General features: G+C 36.7%; 2 protein-coding genes across 2 annotated transcripts; both read right to left on the reverse strand.

Annotated features, from left to right (window-relative positions):
* Nucleotides 1-77: 77 nt before the first annotated feature.
* On the reverse strand, nucleotides 78-12,565 carry LOC138192505 (uncharacterized). The gene is made up of 11 exons (XM_069139940.1): nucleotides 12,277-12,565; nucleotides 12,049-12,136; nucleotides 11,815-11,892; nucleotides 7,677-7,900; nucleotides 7,449-7,536; nucleotides 7,198-7,292; nucleotides 7,005-7,039; nucleotides 6,604-6,660; nucleotides 1,985-2,041; nucleotides 296-370; nucleotides 78-146 (listed from the first exon to the last, which is right to left on the reverse strand). The coding sequence occupies exons 1-11, from the start codon at nucleotides 12,482-12,484 to the stop codon at nucleotides 78-80; spliced, it is 1,074 nt and encodes a 357-aa protein (XP_068996041.1). The 5' UTR covers nucleotides 12,485-12,565.
* A 1,913-nt stretch (nucleotides 12,566-14,478) lies between these two features.
* LOC138192506 (polymeric immunoglobulin receptor-like) lies at nucleotides 14,479-17,210 on the reverse strand (the record flags this gene model as incomplete). Its single annotated transcript, XM_069139941.1, is given in 3 exon segments — nucleotides 14,479-14,489; nucleotides 14,857-15,090; nucleotides 16,880-17,210. Coding segments are annotated over 3 exon segments (576 nt in total), but the record flags the coding sequence as incomplete, so codon positions are not given.
* Between the last annotated feature and the right edge of the window lie 957 nt (nucleotides 17,211-18,167).

An 18,167-nucleotide genomic window follows, 5' to 3' on the forward strand; every position in this document is an offset into this window, starting at 1 on the left:
AACCAAAAATGAACAAAAGAAAAAAACATTTCAACTACTGTATCAAACGCATCCAATATTATACAGGCAGATAAGCTTTAAGGGTGCTGGTTTTGCTTGGTTTCGGCCAAAGCGCTGTATGTAACATCCTCAGCTTCAGATTCAGCCTGTTGGAGAACAGAAGAAATTATGATATGAGATGCACCGGACAAAGAGTCTAGAGTCATGCTGCAAATAAGGTTGAAATGTGAAAAAACAAGAAAAGTTTTACCATGTGAAAAACAGTGAGGTTGGGCTTGGGTCTCTTCAAACTTACCCTTGGTGCAGTTTGTTGTTTTACAGTTACCACTGAGCTGTATAGTACATTCGCATCACTCTGAGCATCTGACCTCTGGAAAAAGAATAAAGAGCCAGATGTGAAACAGAGATCACTTGTTACACTTCTTTTCTTTCTTTTAATCAATTCATTTATGGTAATATATCATAAAATCAAAAATCACAGGAAATGCATTACTCTTTAAGGGAGAATACCATTCTTTTACTAGCCTCTAGTGGCTCTCTTCTTCACTTTGTTTTGCATCATTTATGAAAGCAGAACAATGGTGAGGGTTACATAATCGTGAATACTTTTTTCTTTTGCTGTTTTTAACAAAGTATTTGTTCTTGCAAAAATGGTTTTGTAATAGCATGTTCGATTTACTTCTGCGAGTCATTATACCACTCTCTGATAACTAAAAACACACAAAAAAATTGAATATTCAGCTTCATTTTATCAATTTAAAACATTAGAAATCTATGTGTAATGGTATAGTCTTGTAGCTTATTCTCAGAGGGACTATATATTCCCTGAAAATTCTCATCGCTTTGAGCGTCTGACCTCTGGAAAAAGAATAAAGAGCCACATGTGAAACAGAGATCGCTTGTCACACTTCTTTTCTTTCTTTTAATCAGTTTATGTACGGTAATATATCGTAAAATCTATGTGATTGTGTGCATTTCTCTTTTAGTGTATTTACAATATATACTGTATTGTGTAATACAACTTGTAGTTTTAAGTGTTTCAGTTTTATTCTCGACAAAACTTGAACTGCTTCATACAGTGTATGTTACTTCCTCTTCAGCATGACACAACAAATTAAATGCTATTTACAGCAAAGCCTCAGGCTAAATCAAATGAGAATACATCAACTCAACCCTGTTTGTTAATTTGGAAATCAGGAACCGCGTCGTATAAATACTTATCTTTTAATAGAAACACCCGATCAAATGAGTGTCTTCTAAAACCTTATTACATAAGACATCTTTGTGATCACAGAAATGTTTAAATAAGTTCTGGTGGTGGTTACTGAACAGGAAAGTACTTTTCTTTATGCTGCATGAAGGAAAATCATGTTTGGGAGCACACAAGAAGGCCTAAACCTTTCCTTCAGCCTAAATTTACACTTTATTTTAGCCTTTATTGTGAGATTTATAGTAAAAAGATGCTGTAGATTATAAAAGTTTGTTTTCTTTGAAAATAAGTAGAGGGCAACAGTTTGAAATCTGTATCAGGGCATCATTTTGTTTGCCACAATTAACGAGTGATATTGGACCAATAATGTCTATATTATAAGTTCCGAAAAACACAGAAAACGCATTGCTCTTTAAGGGAGAATATCAATCTTTTACTAGGCCTAATGGCTCTCTTCTTCACTTTGTTTTGCATCATTTATGAAAGCAGAACCATGGTGAGGGTTACATAATCGTGAAAAAAAAATTCTTTTGCTGTTTTTAACAAAGTATTTGTTCATGCAAATATGGTATCGATTTACTTCTACGAGTCATTATACCAGTCTCTGATAACTAAAAACACAAAAAACAAAGTATATTAAGTTTCATTTTAACAATTTAAAACATTAGAAGTCTATGTGTAATGGTATAGTGTTGCAGCTTATTCTCAGAGGGACGACATATTCCCTGAAAATGTTCAAATTCATTTCTTGATAACACTGCAGTTATGGGTTACCTGGCCTGAAGTTTTTCTCTTGTGTTTAACGTCACAGTATGTTACTTCTTCATCCACCTGTGGTGAAGAGACAAACCAAATGTCAGAGGACTTTCCGAAACCTTACTTTACACAACTTAAAAAATGCATCAATTATAAAGACTGAACCATTTTTATATGGATAAATTCTTTTTATGATTGGAACATTCACTTAACTATCAGTAGGCACTATATTACTCATCACAAAGCTCAGTAAAAGTTGGCAAAATGCTCTCAGTTACAATGTCAGTATGATGATTTTGCAGGTATGTTTACCAAGTTTAGCATCTCAGGACAAGACAACATTCCCATCTTCAGTATAATTGCTGACAACTACACTGTATGTTTCACTTTTACAAATGAATGAAATGAATCCGCCTATCTTACCATTGCTGTGGCGGATGATTCTCCTTTAGTCTGCCCTGGTAAAATGAAAGTGCTGTTACTGACTCAGTATGACAATGAACAATAATCTCATTCCAGAGGGAAAATAAAGAATTACAAACAAATGTGTCATGGAAGTTCAAACTGTGATAAAGAGATACAAACAAATATCTCTTGGAAGCTCAAACAGACTTACTGTGTCTCAGCATAAACCAGAGGAACAATGCCACGATTACAATCAAGATCAGCAAACTCAGAGGGATGATGAGGCTCTTTAGGTCAACAGAAGCACTGCAGCATATATTTTGAGTATAAAAAGTAAATTAGTTAACTTTAATACGTGATAATAGTGTTTTTAAGGCCCTATTTGACCTTACAAGGGCTGTTTAATTTGACCATAAAACGGCACAGCTCTTAATACTGCATATAAATGCAAAGACTTCTGACCTGTGTTGTCCATTTCCAACTGATGAATTTTCTCCATCTCCAGTGGCAACTGTTATGCCTTCAGTGACAGTAGTGGGTGTTGGTGTGGCTGTAATTCAGAACAGAACCATCATTCATAGAGTAATATGACAAATACTTATCATTAACATCTTTTTTTGGGACAACTATAACATTTCAAATGGTTGTAATTAATATAATCTTGTAATTTCTAGTCACATGGAGTACTTACTAGTGATAGGTTTCTCAGTAACAGTTACATGCACTGGCATCTGAAAGTCTTCAGTGTCACACCAATACCAGCCATTGCTGTTTGTCGTCAGTCCCGTCATGGTCACAGTAAAACCACTGGAGATACTTGCATTGATGGTAACTCTCATTCCATCTATTGATCCAGATGGCTGTGTCACACAGTCTCTGCCAAGCCTGCACCACTTCATAATTCTAGAGTTACCACTGTAACAATTGATGGTTAAACTATATCCATTATATCCTGTTATCTCTTGATGAGCCACATGTAGACGGGGAATCTCTAGATGGGAAAAACAAATAGTATTCAGTAGAGAGCTCTGGGTAGCTGAATACTATAAACTGGTATCATTGAATAACTCATGCTTTATATATATTCAATTCTGATTAAAATAATAGCTCCTTCAAAATTTTGTTTATTCTCATTACATGTTGACTGACAAAGTGATTATAGTATTACAATCCAGCCTTTTCTAGATATAACATGTTGGTTTGTTAGATCTGTGCTCTTCCTACTCTGACATGTCAAAATGTTATCTGTGAAAAAAGCCTGTTTGAAAAATACCCAAATATGCTCTTACCTCTGGTGACAGAAAGCTGAAAGTAGGTTCTATCATCTGGCCAAAAAACAGGATTCTTCACAGCACACCAGTAACTAGCATCCTGAGCCATCAGATTTTTAATTGTCACAGTGAAGATTTGTTTTTTTTTGTCATCGGAGATTGAAAACCTTCCTGTGCTTCTTGGTTCATTTGTTTTAACTTTAGAAATGCAGCTTCCCCAATCGTTTCCTTCACATAAGTACTTTACATTGTTTATGTATCGTGACTCATAGAGACATGGGATAGTGATTGAACCTCCAGCCTTCACTGATACTTTACTGACTGTAGTAATGCTGTGAACTCCTGCAAGAGGAACAAATGGAGCATTTCAATGGATGCATTCACTTTATATATTCTTCCTTTACACGACCTGCCAATTGTAAATGTACATGTTGCAGCTCTTCTTGTTCATTTTAAATAATTCTCATCAAAATGTGCAATACAAAACTGGAAAATAAAAAACTCATTAACAGTCATCATCATTATTATTATCTTTTAGCTAATCTATTAGCTGTAAATAACAATAATAATAATAATAATAATAATAGTAATAAGCTTTATTTGTATAGCACCTTTCATACAAGAAATGCAGCTCAAAATGCTTCACAGCAAAATAACGACATACAGTGTTTCACATAAAAACAGATATAAAGGAACAATTCAAAATATAGAAAAGTAATTAGATAAAACAGATAAAATGCATGAGAAAGATAAAAGCATAAAAAAGATAAAACGCATAAAAGGGAATACAAGTGAAAAATGTAAAATTGAGCAATATGCATTTCAAGGCACAGTAGTTCAAGTGCATTGCAGCTGTAAGAGAGCTTCAAGAGCATCTAGTTAAAGGCTGATGTAAAGAGATATATTTTGAGCTTTCTTTTGAAAGTATTAACTGAGCTAGCTTCCCTGATATCTACAGGTAGTTTGTTCCACAGCTTTGGAGCGTAGCTGACAAAAGCTGAATCCCCAATTTTCTTTCGGCTGTTGCTGGGAATATGTGTCTATTTATGTTTTGCACGTCTGTTTTTATTTTTGTACGCTAAGAAATAAGTTGCAAGCGGAGTCAAGTTCCCCTGGCCAATGAAGCTGATTCTGATTCTGATTCTGAGAAGTATAAAATATAGACATAGTTATAAAATGACTCCTGTGACTGACCTCTGAGTCCAGTAAAGATGAGAAGAACGATGAGATGAACAGCCATCCTTGCGAGTGAGTAGACCAAATTACATGAACTCGTGCATCGCAAGTCTGCCTCGACTTCCTACTTTATCTAGATATGCAAATGCAAAAGTTCAGACCGGCCTACTTCCTTTATGATTTCACTTTTTTTTGCTGAATTAGATGTTGTATAAAAGTATCCTAAACTGCTGTATACTGGGTGCAAGATCACATAAAAAAAAAAGATGTATGGAGGGATTTTTACATACTGTAAGTAAGTTGTGCAGAAATTAAAGTGCACACGTAACTTCAAATAATGAAAATATCCTTCCACTGTCTCACCTGAAGTTTTTTTGCTCTTGAATTGTAATGTTGCACATAGGCCTACTTTTACACTGCAAACTTGTCATTTTGGCCACATTCCCCTGCAAATCATCTAGTTCTTCAATATACAATATTACTGAAGATACTACATGTTTAAGTACAACGACAAAAATGCTTAATGAGTTCCCACACATCTTCAAAATGAGCCCTTCCTCACACCAAAACTGATAACATTGGCCGACAGTTCGAGGGTGTTAAAACTACCTATATTTGTATTTACTGTAACCACTAATGATCCTACTAGGTAAGCAAAGGTTAGCAATGGAGGGAGTCAGGTGATGAAGTATTACAGAGTAACAAAAAGTCCACTGAGAAACATGCTGTTGGTGGTCTTGATAAACACTTGCCAAGCAAACGTGTCAATGCTTCTTTAACATGTTTTGCAGCTATGCAGAAATACAATTGGTAACGGGTTAAAATAATAAAAGGAGACGTAACAAGGAACTGCGGTCAATGACAGCAGACAACCCACTGAAATGCTAATGTCAAGAAAGGTTCCTGTTTGTACAGAAAAAAAGAAAGACAGATGTCACATTTAAATGTTTTGGCGGTGCTGAGCTAATGTGCTGTACGTAACGGCCGTATCTATTGCTTCATCCTGTTGAAGAACAGAAGAAAATTTGATCATTTGGAAGGTAATGCAAAAGGAGATATATACAAAAGAAGAACAATAAGTAGCCAAACTTTTTCTGTCAAAATTATTTTAAACGAGTGAAAAAGGAAGGATGGAAAAAACTATTTGAATCTGGTTTCAGGTGTATAATACTTACCCTTTTCTTTCTGGTAACCGCAGAACTGTACATCACGTACACATCACTTTCAGCATTCGACATCTGGATAAGGAAAGAGAATTAACCTTTTTCCAGCTCCAATGGATTTTAAACTGTTTTATTAAGCTGCACTTGGTGAAACAGTAAGATAGATTTCGGCACACTTGTATTGTTTATTACAAATATATGGTTTTAACATGTCAGGATTACCGGAGCGGAATTTTCTTTCATGTACCCAACATTAGAGTACATTGCTTCCTCTTTAGTCTGTTGGATGAGCAAACCAAACTATTTACAGAAAGACAAAACACTTTTCTATCATTCAATTAAATCTACGTTTCCACATTTGTCAAAATAGTAAGCATTTCTTTAAAAAATGCTTCCCTTTAAAGGGATTGAGATTAGTTGAATTTCCTTTAAGCAAATATGGTTTTGTAACAGCATGTTGGATTTACTTCATAAACATAGCATATTAAGCTTCATTTTATCAATTTAAAACATTAGAAATCTATCTGTAATGGTATAGTGTTGGAGCTTATTCTCAGAGGGACGACATATTCCCTGAAAATGTTCAAATTCATTTCTTGATAACACTGCAGTTATGGGTTACCTGGCCTGAAGTTTTTCTCTTATGTTTAACGTCACAGTATGTTACATCTTCATCCACCTGTGGTGAAGAGTCAAACCAAATGTCAGAGGACTTTCCGAGACCTTGCTTTACACAACTTAAAAAATGCATCAATTATAAAGAACTATTTTTATATGGATAAATTCTTTTTATGATTGGAACATTCACTTAACTATCAGTAGGCACTATATTACTCATCACAAAGCTCAGTAAAAGTTGGCAAAATGCTCTCAGTTACAATATCAGTATGATGATTTTGCAGGTATGTTTACCAAGTTTAGCATCTCAGGACAAGACAACATTCCCATCTTCAGTATAATTGCTGACAACTACACTGTATGTTTCACTTTTACAAATGAATGAAATGAATCCGCCTATCTTACCATTGCTGTGGCGGATGATTCTCCTTTAGTCTGCCCTGGTAAAATGAAAGTGCTGTTACTGACTCAGTATGACAATGAACAATAATCTCATTCCAGAGGGAAAATAAAGAATTACAAACAAATATGTCATGGAAGTTCAAACTGTGATAAAGAGATACAAACAAATATCTCTTGGAAGCTCAAACAGACTTACTGCGTCTCAGCATAAACCAGAGGAACAACGCCACGATTACAATCAAGATCAGCAAACTCAGAGGGATGATGAGGCTCTTTAGGTCAACAGAAGCACTGCAGCATATATTTTGAGTACACAAAGTAAATTAGTTAACTTTAATATGTGATAATAGTGTTTTTAAGGCCCTATTTGACCTTACAAGGGCTGTTTAATTTGACCATAAAACGGCACAGCTATTAATACTGCATATAAATGCAAAGACTTCTGACCTGTGTTGTCCATATCCAATTGAGGAATTTCCTCCGTCTCTAGTGGCAACTGTTATGCCTTCAGTAACAGTAGTGGGTGTTGGTGTGGCTGTAATTCAGAACAGAACCATCATTCATAGAGTAATATGACAAATACTTATCATTAACATCTTTTTGGGGACAACTATAACATTTCAAATGGTTGTAATTAATATAATCTTGTAATTTCTAGTCACATGGAGTACTTACTAGTGATAGGTTTCTCAGTAACAGTTACATGCACTGGCATCTGAAAGTCTTCAGTGTCACACCAATACCAGCCATTGCTGTTTGTCGTCAGTCCCGTCATGGTCACAGTAAAACCACTGGAGATACTTGCATTGATGGTAACTCTCATTCCATCTATTGATCCAGATGGCTGTGTCACACAGTCTCTGCCAAGCCTGCACCACTTCATAATTCTAGAGTTACCACTGTAACAATTGATGGTTAAACTATATCCATTATATCCTGTTATCTCTTGATGAGCCACATGTAGACAGGGAATCTCTAGATGGGAAAAACAAATAGTATTCAGTAGAGAGCTCTGGGTAGCTGAATACTATAAACTGGTATCATTGAATAACTCATGCTTTATATATATTCAATTCTGATTAAAGTAATAGCTCCTTCAAAATTTTGTTTATTCTCATTACGTGTTGACTGACAAAGTGATTATAGTATTACAATCCAGCCTTTTCTAGATATAACATGTTGGTTTGTTAGATCTGTGCTCTTCCTACTCTGACATGTCAAAATGTTGTCTGTGAAAAAAGCCTGTTTTAAAAATACCCAAATATGCTCTTACCTCTGGTGACAGAAAGCTGAAAGTAGGTTCTATCATCTGGCCAAAAAACAGGATTCTTCACAGCACACCAGTAACTAGCATCCTGAGCCATCAGATTTTTAATTGTCACAGTGAAGATTTGTTTTTTTTTGTCATCGGAGATTGAAAACCTTCCTGTGCTTCTTGGTTCATTTGTTTTAACTTTATAAATGCACCTTCTCCAATCGTTTCCTTCACATAAGTACTTTACATTGTTTATGTATCGTGACTCATAGAGACATGGGATAGTGATTGAACCTCCAGCCTTCACTGATACTTTACTGACTGTAGTAATGCTGTGAACTCCTGCAAGAGGAACAAATGGAGCATTTCAATGGATGCATTCACTTTATATATTCTTCCTTTACACGACCTGCCAATTGTAAATGTACATGTTGCAGCTCTTCTTGTTCATTTTAAATAATTCTCATCAAAATGTGCAATACAAAACTGGAAAATAAAAAACTCATTAACAGTCATCATTATTATTATCTTTTAGCTAATCTATTAGCTGTATATAACAATAATAATAATAATAATAATAATAGTAATAAGCTTTATTTGTATAGCACCTTTCATACAAGAAATGCAGCTCAAAATGCTTCACAGCAAAATAATGACATACAGTGTTTCACATAAAAACAGATATAAAGGAACAATTCAAAATATAGAAAAGTAATTAGATAAAACAGATAAAATGCATGAGAAAGATAAAATGCATAAAAGGGAATACAAGTGAAAAATATAAAATTGAGCAATATGCATTTCAAGGCACAGCAGTTCATGTGCATTGCAGCTGTAAGAGAGCTTCAAGAGCATCTAGTTAAAGGCTGATGTAAAGAGATATATTTTGAGCTTTCTTTTGAAAGTATTAACTGAGCTAGCTTCCCTGATATCTACAGGTAGTTTGTTCCACAGCTTTGGAGCGTAGCTGACAAAAGCTGAATCCCCAATTTTCTTTCGGCTGTTGCTGGGAATATGTGTCTATTTATGTTTTACACGTCGGTTTTTACTTTTGTACGCTAAGAAATAAGTTGCAAGCGGAGTCAAGTTCCCCTGGCCAATGAAACTGATTCTGATTCTGATTCTGAGAAGTATAAAATATAGACATAGTTATAAAATGACTCCTGTGACTGACCTCTGAGTCCAGTAAAGATGAGAAGAACGATGAGATGAACAGCCATCCTTGCGAGTGAGTAGACCAAATTACATGAACTAGTGCATCGCAAGTCTGCCTCGACTTCCTACTTTATCTAGATATGCAAATGAAAAAGTTCAGACTGGCCTACTTCCTTTATGATTTCACTTTTTTTTGCTGAATTAGATGTTGTATAAAAGTATCCTAAACTGCTGTATACTGGGTGCAAGATCACATAAAAAAAAGATGTATGGAGGGATTTTTACATACTGTAAGTAGGTTGTGCAGAAATTAAAGTGCACACGTAACTTCAAATAATGAAAATATCCTTCCACTGTCTCACCTGAAGTTTTTTTGCTCTTGAATTGTAATGTTGCACATAGGCCTACTTTTACACTGCAAACTTGTCATTTTGGCCACATTCCCTTGCAAATCATGTAGTTCTTCAATACACAATATTACTGAAGATACTACATGTTTAAGTACAACGACAAAAATGCTTAATGAGTTCCCACACATCTTCAAAATGAGCCCTTCCTCACACCAAAACTGATAACATTGGCCGACAGTTCAAGGGTGTTAAAACTACCTATATTTGCATTTACTGTAACCACTAATGATCCTACTAGGTAAGCAAAGGTTAGCAATGGAGGGAGTCAGGTGATGAAGTATTACAGAGTAACAAAAAGTCCACTGAGAAACATGCTGTTGGTGGTCTTGATAAACACTTGCCAAGCAAACGTGTCAATGCTTCTTTAACATGTTTTGCAGCTATGCAGAAATACAATTGGTAACGGGTTAAAATAATAAAAGGAGACGTAACAAGGAACTGCGGTCAATGACAGCAGACAACCCACTGAAATGCTAATGTCAAGAAAGGTTCCTGTTTGTACAGAAAAAAAGAAAGACAGATGTCACATTTAAATGTTTTGGCGGTGCTGAGCTAATGTGCTGTACGTAACGGCCGTATCTATTGCTTCATCCTGTTGAAGAACAGAAGAAAATTTGATCATTTGGAAGGTAATGCAAAAGGAGATATATACAAAAGAAGAACAATAAGTAGCCAAACTTTTTCTGCCGAAATGATTTTAAACGAGTGAAAAAGGAAGGATGGAAAAAAACTATTTGAATCTGGTTTCAGGTGTATAATACTTACCCTTTTCTTTCTGGTAACCACAGAACTGTACATCACGTACACATCACTTTCAGCATTCGACATCTGGATAAGGAAAGAGAATTAACCTTTTTCCAGCTCCAATGGATTTTAAACTGTTTTATTAAGCTGCACTTGGTGAAACAGTAAGATAGATTTCAGCACACTTGTATTGTTTATTACAAATATATGGTTTTAACATGTCAGGATTACCGGAGCGGAATTTTCTTTCATGTACCCAACATTAGAGTACGTTGCTTCCTCTTCAGTCTGTTGGATGAGCAAATCAAACTATTTACAGAAAGACAAAACACATTTCTATCATTCAATTAACACATTGACACATTTGACACATTTGTCAAAATAGTAAGCATTTCTTTAAAAAATGCTTCCCTTTAAATGCATTGAGATTAGTTGAATTTCCTTTAAGCAAATATGGTTTTGTAACAGCATGTTGGATTTACTTCATAAACATCGCATATTAAGCTTCATTTTATCAATTTAAAACATTAGAAATCTATCTGTAATGGTATAGTGTTGTAGCTTATTCTCAGAGGGACGACATAGTCCCTGAAAATGTTCAAATTCATTTCTTGATAACACTGCAGTTATGGGTTACCTGGCCTAAAGTTTTTCTCTTGTGTTTAACGTCACAGTATGTTACTTCTTCATCCACCTGTGGTGAAGAGGCAAACCAAATGTCAGAGGACTTTCCGAGACCTTGCTTTACACAACTTAAAAAAATGCATCAATTATAAAGAACTATTTTTATATGGATAAATCCTTTTTATGATTGGAACATTCACTTAACTATCAGTAGGCACTATATTACTCATCACAAAGCTCAGTAAAAGTTGGCAAAATGCTCTCAGTTACAATGTCAGTATGATGATTTTGCAGGTATGTTTACCAAGTTTAGCATCTCAGGACAAGACAACATTCCCATCTTCAGTATAATTGCTGACAACTACACTGTATGTTTCACTTTTACAAATGAATGAAATGAATCCGCCTATCTTACCATTGCTGTGGCGGATGATTCTCCTTTAGTCTGCCCTGGTAAAATGAAAGCGCTGTTACTGACTCAGTATGACAATGAACAATAATCTCATTCCAGAGGGAAAATAAAGAATTACAAACAAATATGTCATGGAAGTTCAAACTGTGATAAAGAGATACAAACAAATATCTCTTGGAAGCTCAAACAGACTTACTGCGTCTCAGCATAAACCAGAGGAACAACGCCACGATTACAATCAAGATCAGCAAACTCAGAGGGATGATGAGGCTCTTTAGGTCAACAGAAGCACTGCAGCATATATTTTGAGTACACAAAGTAAATTAGTTAACTTTAATACGTGATAATAGTGTTTTTAAGGCCCTATTTGACCTTACAAGGGCTGTTTAATTTGACCATAAAACGGCACAGCTATTAATACTGCATATAAATGCAAAGACTTCTGACCTGTGTTGTCCATATCCAATTGAGGAATTTCCTCCGTCTCTAGTGGCAACTGTTATGCCTTCAGTAACAGTAGTGGGTGTTGGTGTGGCTGTAATTCAGAACAGAACCATCATTCATAGAGTAATATGACAAATACTTATCATTAACATCTTTTTGGGGACAACTATAACATTTCAAATGGTTGTAATTAATATAATCTTGTAATTTCTAGTCACATGGAGTACTTACTAGTGATAGGTTTCTCAGTAACAGTTACATGCACTGGCATCTGAAAGTCTTCAGTGTCACACCAATACCAGCCACTGCTCTTTGTCGTCAGTCCCGTCATGGTCACAGTAAAACCACTGGAGATACTTGCATTGATGGTAACTCTCATTCCATCTATTGATCCAGATGGCTGTGTCACACAGTTTCTGCCAAGCCTGCACCACTTCATAATTTTAGAGTTACCACTGTAACAATTGATGGTTAAACTATATCCATTATATCCTGTTATCTCTTGATGAGCCACATGTAGACGGGGAATCTCTAGATGGGTAAAAACAAGTAGTATTCAGTAGAGAGCTCTGGGTAGCTGAATACTGTAAACTGGTATCATTGAATAACTCATGCTTTGTATGTATTAACTTCTGATTAAAGTAATAGCTCCTTCAACATTTTGTTTATTCTCATTACATGTTGACTGACAAAGGGATTTTAGTATTACAATCCAGCCTTTTCTGGATATAACATGTTGGTTTGTTAGATCTGTGCTCTTCCTACTCTGACATGTCAAAATGTTGTCTGTGAAAAAAGCTTATTTGAAAAATACCCAAATTTTCATCTTACCGGTGACACAAAGTTGAAAGTAGATTCCAACATCTCGCCATATACCAGCAATCTCCACAAAACACCAGTAATGGGAGTCATCGCTTGTCAGCTGATTTATAGTCACAGTGAAGACTCTTTGGATTTTGTCATCAGAGATGGCAAACTTTCCAGAACTATCTGTTTGGTCTGTTTTAATTGCAATTTCACAGTTCCCCCGGTTTTTTCCTTTACACAAGTATTTCACATGGTTTTTGTAGCCAAAGTGATAGAGACAGGGGACAGAGATAGAATCTCCAACCTTCACTGATACTTGTCTGACTGTAGTAATGTCTGTGGTGTCAATTCCTGCAACAAGAACAAGTGTTTTACTCACCAATAGCATTTTAACATCAAATGTTTTGCATTTGAATAGATGTCTCCAGAATTTATGAAATAAATCACTGGCAAGTTATTACAAAATATTATATAACTGAAATCGTTATCATCACCTAACATTAGCAGTACAAAGATAAGGAAATGCATATAGGCTATCACTTTAAAACGAACCAGGCCACTGACCTGTCAGTCCAGTGAATATGAGAAGAATACTGAAATGAACAGCCATATTGATGAGTGAGCAGACATGAGTGCTGCAAAACTGAGTCTTTACTTCCTGATTTTCTTCAATATGCAAGTGTAACTGCAATTGCAATCTTTCTTCCTCCTTCAAAAGGCAGTAGCCTTACATCAGTTGGCCAGTGAAGATGAAGAAATACTGCCTGCACATTGTGAAAATGTTGGGTAATACATACATCCAATATCTGTTGAGGGGTATTGTGCTTCTACATCCACAAATCGGAATTCTTAGCAATATCTGGCAATCCGCTTATGGGAACAATGAAAGTACTGGAAGTCCCTGATAGACAAAAGTATTACATAATCAGGTGGAATGGGAAAATATAGAAAATGTTGTTAAAACTGGAAATTGAAGAGGGCAAACTGGTTAAAATGGTCTTCAATGGTAAGTTGTCAATGTTTGTGTGGCTTAGGTAAAGCAACTTCCTCAATTTGGTCAATTTTCCTGACTTTTTTTGCAAACATCTTCAGTTCATACTTCGGTCTATTCAGCTCTTACTTCTGCTCCGACTCAATGTGTCTCGCAAAGGAAAATTCCACTCATCACACCTTTAACTTTAAAGCGCATTCTATAGATAATGTCTGTTCAGTGTAGCCAAGTTTTGTGTTTCCTGAAACATAGTAAAGCAATGGTCATATCTTACCGTGGTGGTGTCACATACATCAGGATTGGTCCTATCTGAAACATATTAAATGATAAAGATACATCAAAATAACAGATTTTATTCCTGACTTTGTTTTATCAGAGATTTTAAGTGACTAACTACGCCTTATCATCCTCCATCCAAGAAAGGCAGCAGGAACAATCAACAGCTGTGAGACGAGTGTGGTGATGATAATCATCATCTTAGTGGAACTTGAAGATAAATGCAGATAAAACCCCAATTTTTAAAACATTACATAAGTTTTGCACCTAATGCATACAAAAAACACAAATCTTTGAGAGAAGCGGAAGAATGCTCTTCCAGGTTAAACTATGTTCTTCAGATTTAAATAGAACCCAGTTTAGTTGTAGACTAAAATACAATAAAGCACAAATCACTTATGTTCATGTTGCAGGCTTCCCACCACCTGCTCTATTCATGGTGAAGTTTGTGGGCTGAGCTGTAGTAAGCGTGAGCGAGGAGGATTTGCAGGTGAGTTGTTGAAATTGTCCTTGTGAAAGTTTTTAAAGTGAAAAGCCATGTCAGTCCACACTGTAGATGATGTCGAGGTATTTTAGACTGTCATATTCCTTAGGTTATCATTCAGTATCTGGAAGATTAGCAGGCATTATTTCACTGTTTCATTTTTGTTACCTTTGTGATAATCACTTACGAGCTTCATTTTCATACTATGTTGCAAAGTTACGAAAATAGAAAATAAGTTATGTTCGTATCTCACTTGTTCTACTGGGGCTCAATGTAGTAGTTGTAGTTCATTCACGAACAATTATTTTCACTGGCATCTGAAAGTCCCCATTGTCACAGAAATACCAGCCGAGGCTCTCTGTTCTCAGTTCACTCATCGTCACACTGAAAACATTTGGGACACTTCTATTTCTTTTCACAGCTGTTCCATCTATTGATCCGGTGTCATCCGTTACACAGGTGTTGCCCAGCCTGCACCACTTTATTACTTTGAAATACAGCGCATCCGGAAAGTATTCACAGCGCTTCACTTTTTCCACATTTTGTTATGTTACAGCCTTATTCCAAAATGGATTAAATTCATTTTTTTCCCTCAACATTCTACACCCAATATCCCATAATGAGAATGTGAAAATAGTTTGTTTAAAATTTTTGCAAATCTATTAAAAATAAAGAACGAAAATATAACACGTACACAAGTATTCACAGCCTTTGCTCAATACTTTGTTGAAGCACCTTTGGCAGAAATTACAGCCTCAAGTCTTTTTGAGTATGATGCTATAAGCTTGGCACACCTATTCTTGGGCAGTTCCTCCCATTCTTCTTTGCAGGACCTCTCAAGCTCCATCAGGTTGGATGGGGAGCGTCGGTGCACAGCCATTTTCAGATCTCTCCAGAGATGTTCAATCGGGTTCAAGTCTGGGCTCTGCCTGTGCCTCTCAAAGACATTCAGAGTTGTCCCGAAGCCATTCCTTTGTTATCTTGGCTGTGTGCTTTGGGTCGTTGTCCTGTTGGAAGATGAACCTTCGCCCCAGTCTGAGGTCCAGAGCGCTCTGGAGAAGGTTTTCATCAAGGATGTCTCTGTACATTGCTGCATTAATCTTTCCCTCCATCCTGACTAGTCTCCCAGTTCCTGCCGCTGAAAAACATCCCCACAGCATGATGCTGCCACCACCATGCTTCACCGTAGAGATGGTATTGGCCAGGTGATGAGCGGTGCCTGGTTTCCTCCAAACATGACGCTCGGCATTCAGGCCAAAGAGTTCAATCTTTGTTTCATCAGACCAGAGAATTTAGTTTCTCATGGTCTGACAGTCCTTCAGGTGCCTTTTGGTAAACTCCAGGTGGGCTGTCATGTGCCTTTTACTGAGGAGTGGCTTCCGTCTGGTTACTCTACCATACAGGCCTGCTTGGTGGAGTGGTGCAGAGATGGTTGTCCTTCTGGAAGGTTCTCCTCTCTTCACAGAGCAACGTTGGAGCTCTGTCAGAATGACCATCGGGTTCTTGGTCACCTCCCTGACTAAGGCCCTTCTCCCCCGATCGCTCAGTTTGGCCGGGCGGCCGACTCCAGGAAGAGTCCTGGTGGTTCCAAACTTCTTCCATTTACGGATGATGGAGGCCACTGTGCTCATTGGGACCTTCAATGCTGCAGACATTTTTCTGTACCCTTCCCCAGATCTGAGCCTAGATACAATCCTGTCTCGGAGGTCTACAGACAATTCTTTGGACTTCATGGCTTGGTTTGTGCTCTGACATGCACTGTCAACTGTGGGACCTTATATAGATGGTGTGTGTCGTTCCAAATCATGTCCAATCAACTGAATTTACCACAGGTGGACTCCAATCAAGTTGTAGAAACATCTCAAGGATGATCAGTGGAAACAGGATGCACCTGAGCTCAATTTTGAGTGTAATGGCATAGGTTGTGAATACTTATGTACATGTGATTTTTTTTCGTTTTTGATTTTTAATAGATTTGTAAAAATTTCAAAAAAAATTATTTCACATTGTCATTATGGGGTATTGTGTGTAGAATTTTGAGGGAAAAATGAATTTAATCCATTTTGGAATAAGGCTGTAACATAACAAAATGTGGAAAAAGTGAAGCGCTGTGAATACTTTCCGGATGCACTGTATTTATAGCGGAACACAAGTTACATTTCCTCTTTCAAGTGCTGTAATACATACAGATGCGACCCACCTTTAAATTAAACCTAGTCTGATTGTATTTTTTGAAATACAATAAAATCAGACCTACAGAATTTGAGGGGTTTTACCTTCGGTGACGGACAGTTGAAAACGTTTTCGAACATATTCCTTATTTTTATTTTCCACAGCACACCAGAAATTCTTGTCCTTAGATGTCACATCATTAATAGTCACAGTGAGGATTCCTTGGTTTGTGTCATCGGAAATGGAAAACCTTTCTGATCTCATTTCATTTAGGCTTGTTTCAATGAGTACTTTGCAAAAATGCCAAACATATCCTTCACACAAGTATTTCACACTGTTTCTGTCACCTGGCTTATACAGACATGGGATAGAGATGGAACCTCCAGCCGCCACTGACACTTTACTCACCGTAATCATTTCACAGTGGACTCCTGACAAAGCAACAGCAGACAATTAATACGTAGTGGTGCCTTCAAATGCACCGTATCAGTTGTAAGTTACTCTGACATAGCAAACGTGTTTGTTACCAGTTAATATCATAACTTGACTGTACATTTTTATGAAAACACAATTTTAACAATCAACATTAGTGACGGATCACTTTGAATTTAAGACAGAAATTGTATTAATAAACAGCTCATTGCTTAGCTGACTTACCCATGAGACCAGCGAATATTAGCTGAAGAATTTATGAAAAAGTCATAGCGACATCAGCGTTGTCAGCGAATGAGCCCTTTCTCTATGACAGTGGGTAATCATAGGTGAGTCACTTCCTCATTGTTGACAGTTATTTTGGTCCTGGGAAAGAAGGATTTCCAGAAAATGTGTTTATCCATCAATCTGTCATCTATACCTGCTTGTGCCACACCAGCCTATCCCAGCTGAGTTTGGGCGAAAGCAGGGTCCACCCTGGGACAGGTCGCCAGTCCACCACTGGGTCACAGAGGGCCACATAAGCATTGATAGTTGTTTGCTCACATGCCCAGAAGAAATACTTTCCACCCTCGAAGAAATATTACAAGTTCAGCATCAAACTTCATTCCTTCACTTGCCAAGAGCGAAGGAAGTGAAGTGAAGTGAGGGAGTTTCAGCCGTCATTGTGTTTACTGTTCCGTTAATTTGACAGGATGTTAGAATACTTTTTCCTTCCTCTCGTGTTTGGACGGAGGACAAACTGGACAGTACTGTGACTCACTATCACCTCTTGAAATGCAGGGTGACATTGCGAGATGAGATGAGATGAGATGAGATGAGATGAGATGAGATGAGATGAACTGGGGCTGCCAAGTTAGCATGCTTCAGCACGTGTGTAATTAAAAGTTTTACTTCACAGTCAGTAGATCATTTTAGTTACTTTTTTTTTTTTTTTTATGTTTTAAACTAAACTTTCAA

The sequence above is a fragment of the Embiotoca jacksoni genome, unplaced genomic scaffold (genome assembly GCF_022577435.1).
Source record: "Embiotoca jacksoni isolate LCO1_2020_lvr unplaced genomic scaffold, fEmbJac1.0.p SCAF_87, whole genome shotgun sequence".
NCBI lineage: Eukaryota > Metazoa > Chordata > Actinopteri > Embiotocidae > Embiotoca > Embiotoca jacksoni.